The sequence below is a fragment of the Hyperolius riggenbachi genome, chromosome 11 (genome assembly GCF_040937935.1).
Source record: "Hyperolius riggenbachi isolate aHypRig1 chromosome 11, aHypRig1.pri, whole genome shotgun sequence".
Classification (NCBI taxonomy): domain Eukaryota; kingdom Metazoa; phylum Chordata; class Amphibia; order Anura; family Hyperoliidae; genus Hyperolius; species Hyperolius riggenbachi.
Window position 1 is genome coordinate 173,404,145 of NC_090656.1, and position 14,349 is coordinate 173,418,493.

The following is a 14,349-nucleotide window of genomic DNA, read 5'->3' on the forward strand; positions in this document are numbered from 1 at the left end:
CTTTCTGCTACATCCTGCAGCCGCTGTGCTTTACTGAAGAGTGGTCCCATATCCCACCAGCCTGCAGCCCCTGTGCTCTACTGAAGAGTGGTCCCATATCCCACCAGCCTGCAGCCCCTGTGCTCTACTGAATAGTGGCCGTGGAAACACACACACACACACACACAAACACCCCCCCCCCCCCGTGGCTGTTGTACAATAAACTAGAGACAAGTTCTTTATTTCGAATAAATATAAAGTTTGTTTTTATTAAAGAATTCATGCAAAAGATAAAGAATATAATAGCTCTCTCTCTTAACATAGTGTTCATAAAGAAGTATGCAAAATAAGATCTATGCCAACTTTTGTAAAAAACAAACAAACCATCTCTCTATACATATATATACAGACACATATATATATAATATATAAGGAGGGTACTACAGGGTGTCTGCCACTAGGAGGGGATGTTGTACAAAACCTGTGGAAGAAACTGGCTTGAACTTCAACCCCATAAGAACATATCTGCACATTTATAATAGAGTAAAAAGACTCAATTGCTTCATGTGTTACCGATTCTCCTTAAAGCCCAATCTACACGATACGATTCTTTGTGCGATTCGATTATGATTCTATGTACGATCCGATTGAATCTGACATGTCCTTTTGGGATTCGATTCGCCATTGAAAAACAATGGCAAATCGAATTGAATCTCGATCGGACATGTCGGATTTAATCGGGTCGTAAATAGAATCATAATCAAATCGCACAAAGAATCGTATCGTGTAGATGGGGCTTAAAGGGTGCTCTGAACTGAAATACATAAAGGCTGCCATTTATATTTTTAACAATAAAATTTCAATACATCATGCTGATCTCTTAAGGGATAACTTGACTTATGAGCTAAAGTGCAGTTATATAATCTCTTACCGGGAAGTGCCGATGTTTAGAAATGACCATGGTGACTCCTGGTCTCAATGCAGTTTGGTAAACTGATACAAGAGTCTGCAATGCTTTGAATGTGAGCAGTGCAATGCATGCTGCAAGGTGGCTGATCGTGTCTGTTTACAGGACAATGACATAAATCGAGCTACAGGACAATGACATAAGTCGAACTATCTCCTAGTACACACATACTGGGACTTTTAACCCACCATGGATAGGGACCCGATACCTCACAAGATATTTCATAATCCATTGCTATACTGGTTGGATGATGGTGGAGGACCAATGGTGCACAACAGAGCAGGCAGGGTGAAAAGGAGAACAATGCCCTTGGCCTATACTTGGCTGAGACAATCCGCTAGTGCAGTGTTCCCCAACCCTGTCCTCAAGGCCCACCAACAGTGCATGTTTTGTCGAAATCCACAGTGGTAGTTAATCAACTCTGCTAACACACTAATTACCTCACCTGTGCATGCTTGTGGTTTTCTGCAAAACTTACTGTTGGTGGGCCTTGAGGACAGGGTTTGGGAACTAGGTGCTATTGGATCACTTGTCAACACATTAAGGGGGTTTGGGAGCCGCTGTACACATGCTAGATTATTGGCAGAAGCTCAGCAGAAAACCATTCAACGCCTATATGAAGCTTTAATGCCTCAATGCTGATATCTGATCATTCCACAATAGGAAGCGCCTCTACAATGCAAGAGTACTCACTGATAAAATGAATAACTGCACTTCAGATTTTAAATTTAGTTATCCTTTGACTCCAGCAGATTTCCGTACCTTCAGCCAGTGCATCTAGTTCAGTTTGGGTTTCACTTAAAAACTAAAGACAAATCTTATATCCTTGGTAAAAATGAACCTCCAATAAAACTGGCAGAAATGTGCTGCGTAGGTAACACAATGCTAAGGCACCCTGAGTAGCATTGTGCAAATCACTCGCTTGGATTTCAAATTTTTAAAATGTTCATACTTCTAAAAAAAATTACTTTCTGCATGCGTCATTTTACAATTCTAACTTGTGATGTGACTTTTCAACACAGTTGCGCTGTAATCCTATTGCAATTACAACAGCAACCGAACAGTTTTCAACCCCAGAATTACTTCTATTTCCAGCGCCTTCTCCAGCGGTCCTGGCTACCAAAGGCTAAAGATAAGATGTATCCTTTGGTACACCCACCACATATAATGCTGGGCATACACGAGTCGACCTGGCGGCTCGATTAGCCGCCGGATCAACTCCCGCCGTGTCCCCGCAGCCGGCCGGATCGATTCCCGCTTGGGGATCGAGCAGGGCATCGATCCGGCGGGTCATCGGACCTGTCGGAACTTATCAATCGAGCCATCAGCCATCAGCGGCTCGATTGATAAGGGTGCATCGGTCCGTGTTTGCCCAGCATAAGACCACCACAGCGGAATCAGAAGAGTGATGGTGAACAGATCCTATTGTATAAATCAGATCCATTTACTCTTGTCAGCCTGCAACGGATCCAAATGGAGTAGACGGAACTTTTGGGTGTTTTTTATTTTTTTATTTTCCGAGACCACTGAAGAATGTGGGCATGACCTTTTAACCTCACCTTTTAACCTCCACACGCTTTATCTGTAACTTTTATGAAACATGGACCTCTCGTGAGCAGTCACACCTGCAGTACTCATACTTCTGCAGCTCACAGTCCTCTCCTTATGCAGGAATGGAAAAAAGGTTAGTTGGGAATTTAAGTTGAAACACAAAAAATGAAAGAGTACTGAAAAATAAGCATGTGGATGGAAATGTACCACCGACACAAACAAAAGAAAAACCTTACAGACTAACTGCTTATATTTAAGTAGTACACAATAACGGCTTAACTAGAAAAGTGAACTCCTGTCTGAGTTATTGGGCAGCGAAGATTCACTGCTACTGTCTTACGTCCCATCAGTAAATGCAACAGTTGTCTAAAATTATGAGAACACAATTTTAACTCAAGATTAACTGTATTGTAAAGGGAATGTATAGTGATGTTTCGTTTCCACCTGTTATGTTGATTTATTAAGTGAAGCACAAAATAGTGTTTACTTTTGAAAGTATTTTTTTTTAAATCACGATAATCAAGTGTGTTTTTTGATTATGGACAGATTCAGGTTAAGAACAAACCTTCAGTCTCTATCTTAACTACCAGTAGAAGAAGGTTCTTGTTTTACTGCTGTATGTTGTGATATGAGAATTAAAGAACACATTTAACCTCCTGAGCGATAATCCCGAGCTGAGCTCGGGGTATATCGCGCAGGAGGATTTCTCAGGCCCTGGTGGGCCGATTTGCATAATTTTTTTTTTGTTACACGCAGCTAGCACTTTGCTAGCTGCGTGTAACTTCCGATCGCCGCCGATCCGCCGCCGCTCGCCGTGCCGTGCAGTTCCCCCCCTCCCCGACCCCTTGCGCAGCCTGGCCAATCAGTGCCAGGCAGCGCTGAGGGGTGGATCTGGACTCCCTCCGACGTCACGACGTCGGTGACGTCATCCCGCCCCGTCGCCATGGGAAGCCTAGCAGGAAATCCCGTTCTGAACGGGATTTCCTGCTTGCTCTGATCGCCGAAGGCGATCGGAGTGGGTGGGGGGATGCCGCTGCGCTGCGGCTATCATGTAGCGAGCCCTGGGCTTGCTACATGATTTAAAAAATAAAAAATTTTAAAAATAGTGCTGCGCCACCTCCTGGGCGATATAATTGTATCGCCCAGAGGGTTAAATTGGCTTCTGTATTGTTAAAGAATTGCTTACTACAGCAGTACATTAACACTATTTTCTGCTTACAAAGCACAACCAGCTAAACCAACGTTAAAACTAATATTTCATTTGTTGTGAATTAAAAAAAACTTTTTTTTTAGTTCAATAAATAAAGTACAATAAAATATTCTTAAACAAAACCCTATACATTCCCTTTTAAGGAAGGCTGGCTCTTGATGCATGAACAAACCAATCAGATTCTCCCAGTGCAAACTACTGACTGATTATTCGGGGCATCAAGAACTGATCTCAGTTTCTGTCTTGATTAGGGAATCCCTAGAATGTGGCTTGTAGTGTCAGAATACCATGCATGATAACTGGAGGAACAGGAAGTGGAGGTTTGCCGTAAGAACCTAATCACATGCTTGCTTTTGTTTTCTAATGTACATTTGCAAGCAGGAATGTGATTTGTGAACCTGCAGTTCTCTTTCCTCAGGTTTTATAAACAAAGAGGACTCATCATCTTCTGGAACATTTCTGATTTTTAATTCTGATTTAGCTATAAAGCAGAAAACCTTCCCTTTTTTTGTTTTTATAAAAAAAAAAAAACAATTTGGTTTCTTAATAATTTACCCACCTTAGCTCTCCAAACTTACTACTGTATAGTGGATTGTCACTGACACATTTTAAGCTCCCCTGAGCTCAACACAGCCTCCACTGGTATGTGCACTGCATGCTGAGATATTAAGATGTGTATGAACCTTGATAATGATCCTTCATTTACTATGCCCTCTATACTGTGATCCCCTAAGATACAGATTGATAGGTGTTCTATGAAAAATGGCAGGATCAGTAATGGGCAGTGTTACAACTGTGAAAAGGGTTTGGTTTAGTCCTTGTTGGCAAAACACAATGAAGCAACATAAAGGCTTCAATTCACTAAGGCTGTTCGTGGAAAAAAAATTATGTTGGTAAAATGCTGCGTTTGGTATTTTTTTTCCCACAGAAATAGTTTGGTAATATACCGAAGATGTTTCTATAATCAACTAATACCTGCTTGGTATTGTATGTGTTTGGCAGGATGTTCAGTAAAATCAGCTGTTTTCTGCATAGCCAAATTAGCTTAACAGAGGCGTATTACCCAATTCTGATCTTCACATTTCAGCAATTGGTTCTGCAGCATGTACCCAACATTTAACAGAGAATTCTATTTCATATCTAACTTACTCCAGAAAGGGACAGGTCCTCTTCAAAGTGAATATACAAATCATTATTTGCCTAGTCTAAACCGGGCACCATAAATTATACATGTTTCTCCATTATTATTGCTTCAGAAATAAATAAACCATTAAAAAAAAAGTAGCAGTGGTTCTGCCAATGAAACTGTAACAGTAACAAAGTTAGTTTCTGGGTTGTGCGATCAAGCTGTAACCTGGAAGCTATATAAAAATCAACCAAAAAAAGTGAAAGTGATAAAAGCAACAGCCGCTTTTTTTCTGGTTGACCCAGAACAGTCTGGTCTATTTGTTCATCGTTGTGCATAGGCCCAAGGGCCAACTTTCTGTGCAACACAAATGTATGTACACCAAGGCATACCATTGGTATAAACAAACAACAATACTTAAAAGCAGAAATGATACACTGAGTTTGAAGGGGCTCACTGCATTTATAAACTGACACTGGCTGCGTAGGTGATAATACCTTGTTATACTCTAGATCCTTCCATATTTGTAAAAGGTAGCCCTCAATCTCAGGCAAACACTAAATAAAAGTCTTGAATTTCCTATTTTTCATATCTGTTCTGCCTCTTCCTGTTTACAAACTAATGGAAATTTAGCTCCATGGCAGTGAAGATGCCCTCCTTATTTGTGGGGGTGGGAACTAAAGTAAGGTCAAGGCCCTTTTGCAGTGTAGACCTGAGATTGATGAAGGTACTCTAGACGCACAAGAAAGTAGGTAGTTAAAAGTGCTTTTACTGTGGCTCCACTCCACATACAGAAATGTATATGAAATTAATACATAGGGGTCTATGCATTATTTATTTACAAAAATGTTAATTATCCAAGGGCTTCAAAACATTTCTGGAAGCCACGCCGAATCCAGGCATGCAGCTAATGGAGCCATCTGATTAGTCAACTCATTCTGAGTCAGCCACTAAAAGTACATACACACATTAGATAAGTCAGCCAAAACAGCCGATAACAGCTTTGACTGATCATTTGCTTTTCTAATGTGTGCACATACTCCCTGCTTGCCTCAGAACAGAAGGATCAGTACTGGAGAGGTATGGCAGAATACACAGAAGTTGTGCTACACAACACTGCCAGGACCACCCATCAGTGATGCCCCAAGGATTTTAGGATCCTCACAACTCCCCCAAACTGTAACATCTTTATTTTGGTGGATGATCCCTGAAGATGGACAAGCATGCACTGATCTGTTCATTCATGATAACATATCCAAGAACTAACTGTTCTGGACACACCTGCAGTGTACTCACCACTAGAGCTTATGACAAAATCATTCTAAAGCTAAAACGGTCTCTCAACATGCTGAGAGGTGAGGTGACTGATGCTACCACTATTTGTTTCTTCTATGCACCCGGTAACATCAGCCTTTTTCAGATTGCTGGTAAGAATGGCATGCAAGGCCAATGTTACATCTTCTCATATTACACAGACATTAAATTTAAAGGAATGGACTGAATGCTGTTGGAACTGGAGTGTAATGCATACACACCAGGCATCAAACACTTGCAGGAGAAGGATGAGTAGTAAATATCCCCCCCCCCCCTCAAAGAAAACGCAAAAAAACAAAAACAAAAAAACCTGAAAAGTGAAGCAAACACTGATGGAAGATGCCCATGTGGGTAGTGCTACTTTGATAGTCTATAGAGTGTACAATGCGGGAGGTCCGGCAGATGATGCACCCACCCAACATTCTTCTGTGATGGAGATATCCTCTGCTAACATACAGCAGTGCTGCTACATTCCCTTCAGTCAGTTCTGGGCTCCAATCATTCCACTGTTAAAGAGAGGAATACCATCACGACAACGCCACAACCAATTAGCACCACTTGGAACAGGGAGCTCCTAAAAGACAAAAAAAGAAACCACTATTTTTTATACCGCTATAAAATGGGAAGTCATAAATCCAAGACGCCATAATTTTATTTCTAGATAAACTATATACATTGCAATGATTTCAGAAACTTTACAGCCACTAGATAAAAGGGGGGGCTTTCATCCTAAGCGGAAAAAAAAACAGACAAAGGGAGCCCAAATGTGAAGTATATCACACTCAATAGAAGAAATAGTATACGGAGAATACTCACAAAGGGAGGTTGCAATGGAGCAACCATCCACTGCAGGCAGGTGGAGATCAATAAGCCTGACCCCACTCGGGTGTCCTGGTCACACCTTTCAAGGAAAAAGACTGTAGACTGGGTCTACGAGGGGAGGTGGGGGGGGGGGGGAGGGGTATTAAATGCACAAACAGCAGTAAAAGGCGCCCAAAGGATAATAAAATGAACTAACATCTATAAAATAAGGTTTGAGGTAGCTTACCTCAATGGAGACATTCATATGTAAATTAATAAACTTTAATAGTTCCAACGCGTTTCGTGGGTTTCCGCTTACTTGCTCAGGCCAAATCAAGTGTTCAAAGCCAGGAATAGAGCGCCTTTCAACAACTAGTGATCAGGTTTAGTTTTGGATTGTTACGGTCCCCTTCCGTGGGCTACAACTACATGCAGGTAGTCCCCAGTTGAAGAATGACATAGGGACTGTAGGTTCATTCTTAAACTAGGTCTGTCCAAAAGTCGAAACACTGTGCCATCTGTCTCCCTGTGCCTCCAGTGTCCTCCTGCCTTCCCCGTCACCGGTCTCTCTGCGCACTCAGTGTAGCGCAGCAAAATGTCATTTTACCAGGTTAAATAACATTTATTAGATTTTTTTTATTGACTTTTTCAAAAACTACAAGGCCTTTTTTTTTGTTTAATACTTGTTCCCACAGAATAACATTTTTCATTCTAGTGTCGTTCCTATCAGCAATGGTCATTTGTCAGTCGGGTATTTGTAAGTTGTGGACTGCCTATAGCTACCTAAGAGCAGATATTTGTAGATTCCCACTGGGGTAGGGCAGTTAAAAACTTAAAGGGTATGTCCACTTTCAATAAATGTATGATGTGGAGCTTCCATACCTTCCCCTTAAATGTTCTTAGAGGCTGTTCAGCTGAGCACACTTACCGTACATTTTTCTCTGTTAAGAGATCTGGTAATACAGTAACCAATGCAATGTAGAGGAACCCCCCTGAAGTGAATGGTAAAATCCAAGCCGTAGCTTCCCCTACAAGTGAAAGGAGAATAAAGTTAGGTGTGTACAATGGTGTGAACCATAGCTAAAATATATTCATTCCTGTTGCAAACCAACAACAATCTGAAGCATGCTTACCTGCACCTTTGGGTGACTGAGCACAGACAGCAAACCCCGCTCCCAGGATGCCCCCCATCGCTGTCATCAGCTGCATCTTGGCAGCGCTCCAGCGGTCAAATCCAGCACGAAGGAGGATGGCAAAATCGCCCACCTACAAACATAACACAGAGTGAGGAAGTCATGGGATGAGATAAAGATTCACAAGAGTTCATATTTAATAGGAACCTGAGATGAGAGACATGGATGCTAATATTTATTTCATTTTAAACAATGCACATTGGTTGGCTGTCCTGATCCACTGCCTCTAATACTTTCAGCCATAGACCAGCTGATCAGGTGTTTCTGACAAAAATATAAGATCAGCTGTGTACTTTCAGGTTTGCAGGTCTGCCAGACAACCAGTATTGTTGAAAAGAAAATGGCAGCCTCCATATCACTCTTACCTCCAGTTCCTTTTAATATACTGGCAGAAGTAGAACTGACCTCATGGGGAATCTCATGTAACAAAATGGCCACAGTTGTTAGAATTCCAACCTGTAAAATAAAACAAATCATATTCCAAATGTAAACTGTACAGTAGGTTTCCATAGGACAGGGAGAAAAAGCAAATAATTGTCAAGTTTGTCTGTGTTGGGAGAGATTTCTCCTTACATCATGCTCTCATCATTGGGACTGTATCTTTCCCTATGCCCTTTCCTTAACAAGAAAGTGTCACTTGCCACTGGATAAATTAGTGCAAATGAGAATGTCACTAATACTACAAACATTACTCAGTGCATGCTTAGTGTTGCAGCCATTGGCTGGTAAAAATGTCAGTCTCACATGTAATGGATGCTTTTAAATCCTTCTCATATCAAAAGTAAGCTATACAAAGTAGTGCTTTTTCAAGCAAAAGGTGACGTGGGAAAGGGGTTTATAAAGCATGCTGGCCACTGATGCTCGCCCTGCACAGGTTAAGAGAGGGAGCTCCTCCCACCTCTGCTTTAGGAGTCAGAAATTTAGGCCTGACTTGAGTACCAGTCTACCCCCATACTTTTATTTAGTAAGTCAGACTGTAAATTTCAAAACTTATAGTTGAGTTTATACTGTCACTGGATGGCCATTGAAGGGAGGCAATTGGCTTCCAGGGTAAAGTTGAACTTCCTGCTTGTTGGTCAGGTCAGATGAGGATCTTTTCCATGTATTTTCAGCAAGACGGTAATACTTGGCATTAAATCTAAGGCAATTTCTCATCAAGGTCCCGGGGCCATGTTTAATTAAACAAATTTAAATTCCACTTTAGGTACACTGTAAAACAAAACTAAATTATCCCAAACCAGGTAATTTCTGTATATTATCTTATTTCAGTTCTAGTAATCCTTTTATATTTTGTCCTTCAAGAAATTGAAGTGAGCAGAGTATGCAATATTTACCTTTTTGCTGACCAGAAAGCTGCCCGCAACTGCCATGCCATGGGTGAAGTTATCGATGGTGTTGGCCAGTAGATTGAGATAACCACTAACCTGTAATGAGCAAGAGTTTTTTTTTTTATAGAGAATTGCAGAAAATTGAGTTTCTAGATGGTTTAAGCATACAAGATTTATGTATTGTTTGTTGCCTTCTTACAGCCAGTCAGCTGGCCGAATACTGAATCTCTGCACTAATTAGCAAATAACCAGAGAGGAAATTAAATTTAGCCAATCAGTGCCTCTAGTCAGGGAATTAACCAGCTGGCAGATTCCATTGGCTGAACTCCTATTCCTTCCAAGGTCATTGGAAATTTACATGACAGAAGTTTTGGTTATTAATGGCCATCTTTGGTCCTCTCTTGCCCCAGTCAAGGATTTGATTCCAGAAGTTCTGAATGACAGAGACTGACTGACGCTTACTTACCAGCGTTCTCTTTCTGCCCATGTCCTGATTTGCAAGGGATTGTGTGCACTTATACTAGTAGCATTAACAATGCAGTGAAATATTAATTTTAATAAATGCATAGCAAGTTTAACCATCCACATGGCCACCTGGGCTTACTCTGATCAGTAGCATGCTTACATATATAGTTTTTTATGCCCTTCCACTACTATTTTCTTGACAGTTCACACTGAAACAGACGTAGGCTGATAAGCCTATTTGGGAGGTACTGCACAAAAACAGTATACTCCGAACTAATACTAACAGTCTCTGTAAATCTCTGTAAATATTTGTGGAACATTTAGAGTTTTATTTTATGAAGTGTAGATATTCAATCATATTTTCATTGTGAAAGACTACTAGTATTAGTTCTGAGTATACTGTTTATGTACCTCCCAGATACCAAATTTTGGCTGAAGGTTTCCCACAAAACGCATCATAATTGGAGTTTTTTTAAAAAATTTTTTTAAGTTTTTGAATACTTGACTTATCGAGTCTGACTACCTGGAGGCAAGTCCATCGCTTGTTAATTGTTCTTTAGTGTATTTTATCCTATGTTGATGCCTGTTCTCTGAGTGCTTCCCCTATACATTGTATTACACAGGGCGACTTTTTCCTAAAGTCAGCAGCTCCATTCTGCTGAATGGAGCTGCTGACACTGGGGAAAGTGTCGTCATGTGTAATACAAGTAACTATGGAAAAATGGATATCATTTTAAAGCTCTCTTTCTCCTCTTTCTGCCGACACCCAAACCGCCGCCCTACGCCTTTTAGTTTTCTCTATTTTTGCGAATGAAATCGCGGCCGCGGCAATTTCAATCACGAAAATAGAGAAAACTAAAAGGCGTAGGGCGGCGGTTTATATATCATTGGAAAGAGGAGAAAGAGAGCTTTAAAATTATATGCATCTTTCCATAGTTTCTGCACTGCTCGGAGTCCCTTTAACAGTACAGTACATACTACACTATATTGGGCTCTTGATTTCTCCTCCCTAACTTTTGATTTGCCTGTTTACCCTAACCTTTCTTGGCATTTGGTACACCGTTTGATACGGTTTGTAATCCATATAGGGCCTGATTCACAAAGCGGTGCAAACTGTTTAGCATGGGTGTGCTAAACAGTTAGCACGTGAAGTGCCGTTCGCGGACTTTTGCGCGCGCAATTTGCGGCAAATTGTGTGCGCAAAAGTCCGCGATCCCGTGAATTGCGGCACTTTGCGCGCGCAGAAGTCCACGAACGGCACTTCACGTGCTAACTGTTTAGCACACCCGTGCTAAACAGTTTGCACCGCTTTGTGAATCAAGCCCATTGTCATGGACTTCCTATTGCAATTTTCTGCCTTTGTGGAAGCAGCCATTGTGGGCCCTGAAATGTAAAAAAAGTGTACTGGTTAAGGGCACCGCCTTTGACATAGGAGACCAAGGTTTAAATCTTTGCTGTAACTATTCAATAAGGAGTCCTTGGGCAAGGCTCCTAATATTGCTGGGTGGCCTGTCTGAGTATCCCCTTAGTGGGTGCAGCTCTCAAGCACTTTAAAGCCAATAGGAAAAAAAGCGCCATACAATATTGTTTTATATGATGTGTAGTACTCACATAATGTATTTGTTTTAATGCGCATAGCTGTCCACTTTCCTGTATATATTGTAGTACAAGTTATTTATACCATGGAAACATTATTTGGGCCTTTAAAACCAAATATTTTCTGTAGCTACATTTAATGTCATTTTTCATAGTTGGCCATTATCTACTGTTATATATGATCATGACGTAGTGGATAGCACACTCGCCTAGCAGCACTGAGTGTCCACGGTTCAAATCACAGCCAGGGCACTATCTGCATGGTGTTTTGTATGATATCTCTGCGTGGGTTTTCTCCAGGGACTCTGGTTTCTTCCCACATTCCTAAAACATACCAAATTGGCCTTAGACTATGAAACATTCACTACACAATACATACATAGACATGACTATGGCAGGGATTAGATCATGAGCTTCTCTGAGGGACACGTAAAGGGACTCCGAGCAGTGCAGTAACTATGGAGAGATGCAAACCATTTTGAAGCTCTCTTTCTCCTCTTTCCAATGCTATATAAACCGCCCCCTACGCGTTTTAGTTTTTGCTATTTTCACGATCGAAATCGCGGCCGATATCTTGGATTCTTTATTCAGCATTGTATTTTTTTTTTTCAATTAAAGTTTTTATTAGAGCAAGAAAATATATTTGAACAATTTCAAACAAATTCAAACAAGTGAAAGTAATGCAGGTTCAAATTCAGCATTGTATTACACAGGACAACACTTTCCCCAGTGTCGGCAGCTCCATTCAGCACAATGCAATGAAATACAAGGAACCCAGGGGAATATAATTACAAACATCATGCTGGTAGGTGTGAGGATATAATTAATTAGTTGTGGGTATGCTTAAGGGCATACCCACAGGCACTGCTCGGAGTCCCTTTAAAGAGACACTGAAGTGAAAAAAAATATGATCTAGTGAATTGGTTGTGTACTATGAATAATTACTAGAAGATTAGCAGCAAAGAAAATATTCTCATACTTTTATTTTCAGGTATATAGTGTTTTTTCTAACATTGCATCATTCTATAATATGTGCAGATTACACAACACTCAGCATTCAAAATGAGTCTTTCAGAGCAGTCTGTGAAGTAATGACCTCTCCTCTAGCAGAGGAAAAGTAAATAGTCCAGGAACAGTTGAGATAATAAAAGTCAGATAGCAGCCCTCTCCACGACTAACTTAGTCGGAGAGATTAATGGCTTGTTTGCATAGAGATAACAACTGGAGTTTCTCAACTCTTCCTGTACTGGAAACAATTAGACTGATGTATCTGATCTTAATGTTTTATTTCTTAGCTGTGCTACACATACAAATCATATCATCATTTTTTTTTCGCTTCAGTGTCTCTTTAAGTAACAAGACAATAAGTTCCTGATTAACTTAATTTCAATATTACTTTTCTCACCTCAATTATATTTTTGCTTTTCGAAAGCTTAAAAAAGTAACATAGATCAAGGGAAAAAGCTTTGAGAATCATGCCCAATGTGTCAGTAAACAAGCCTATAGCAGTCACTCACCTTAATACTGCCACCTACAGGACTCTGTGCTTTGGCTGCTTCCTTCTTTCCTGCACCTTGCTTTCCATTCATGACACCGCCTGAAGACAGTTTCTGAAAGAGAACTTTAATTTATTCCTCACTGATGTAAAAACAGACAGACCTACATAGTCATATTACTAAAAGACATTACTATTAAAGTGAGCCTAGAGTCCGCTGCTATAACCTGAAATAAGGGTTTATGGAAAGAACAGTTGCTTTTTCTAAGGGCTGGGCTATATTATACATATTTCTATACATGTCTCTGACGTTTTGCAACCCATTTACTGTTCCTATACTTGCACCCAAGCACAAGTGTTCCAAAAATGCTGCACCGCGTTTGCAATTCTGAAAACATAGAAATGCCCTAATGGGATAACCCCCGAGGATTACAGTACCCTGTCTGAGCGCTTTGCTGAGAAAGATCAGGATTAGATCCCTGGAGAGACCGTTTGGGCCAAATTATGTACAAATGCATCGCAAGCCTAGAGGTTTGAGGTGTCTGTTACTATGGAGAGGGAAGGAGCGAAGTGCAACGGAGAAGAACAGTAGAACAAGGCACTCTACGGTTGGATGTACTTTTGGGACGGTTGAGACAGGTAGAGATGGCTTGAACCTCAGATTTTGGGTCTGCGGACGCAAAATTCCGCAAAAGTCCACGAACCGCCAAACTCAGGGAACCGCAATAGACTTCAATGGGCAGGCCAACTTTAAAAACTACAAACACTATTTCTGGCCACAAAAGTGATGGAAAAGATGTTTCAAGGGGTCTAATACCTGGAGGGGGGCATGGCGGAGTGGGACACACGCCAAACGTCCCCGGGAAAATTACAGATTTGATGCAGAGCAGGGTTATAATCCCTAGAGGGTAGAAATCGTATTGCATTCCTAAATTGAAGGCCTAAAGTGTTTTAAAACTTCTTGCGTGTATACATGGATCAGGTAGTGTAGTGTACTGCTTCACACTGACAGACCAAACTTGCTGTTTAACGCACCGCCGCAAAGGGTTGTCAATAGTTGACACTTCCAGGACATAATGTCAGTCCTCTCGGCGGCAATGTTTGTGTAGTGATGGCCGTCCAGAGGTACTACAAGGTAAATCATGCACTGTTCCCGTTCAGTGACACGCTTTATGTGGGGCCAACAAATTCAATCTGACCCGCTGCTACCTAGTAGCCTTTGAGCTTCCACATCAGGATATTATGGATGGATGGGTGGAAGCTGTACCTTATGGCATCTCTCTCCACTAGTTCCACTACTTAGTAGTAGCCTTTCAGCTACCCC

General features: G+C 41.1%; 1 protein-coding gene across 2 annotated transcripts in view; it reads right to left on the minus strand.

The window, feature by feature from the left end:
- Positions 1-243: 243 nt before the first annotated feature.
- Positions 244-14,349, minus strand: part of SLC39A13 (solute carrier family 39 member 13) — a 55,071-nt gene continuing 40,965 nt past the window's right edge. For both annotated transcript variants that reach the window (XM_068261476.1, XM_068261475.1), the window contains exons 5-10: positions 13,048-13,140; positions 9,476-9,565; positions 8,547-8,597; positions 8,082-8,214; positions 7,877-7,976; positions 244-6,721 (exon numbers count right to left, since the gene is read on the minus strand). In XM_068261476.1, the coding sequence (XP_068117577.1) occupies positions 6,646-6,721; positions 7,877-7,976; positions 8,082-8,214; positions 8,547-8,597; positions 9,476-9,565; positions 13,048-13,140 (543 nt within the window). In that variant the 3' untranslated portion in view covers positions 244-6,645. The remainder of the gene's footprint in view (positions 6,722-7,876; positions 7,977-8,081; positions 8,215-8,546; positions 8,598-9,475; positions 9,566-13,047; positions 13,141-14,349) is intronic.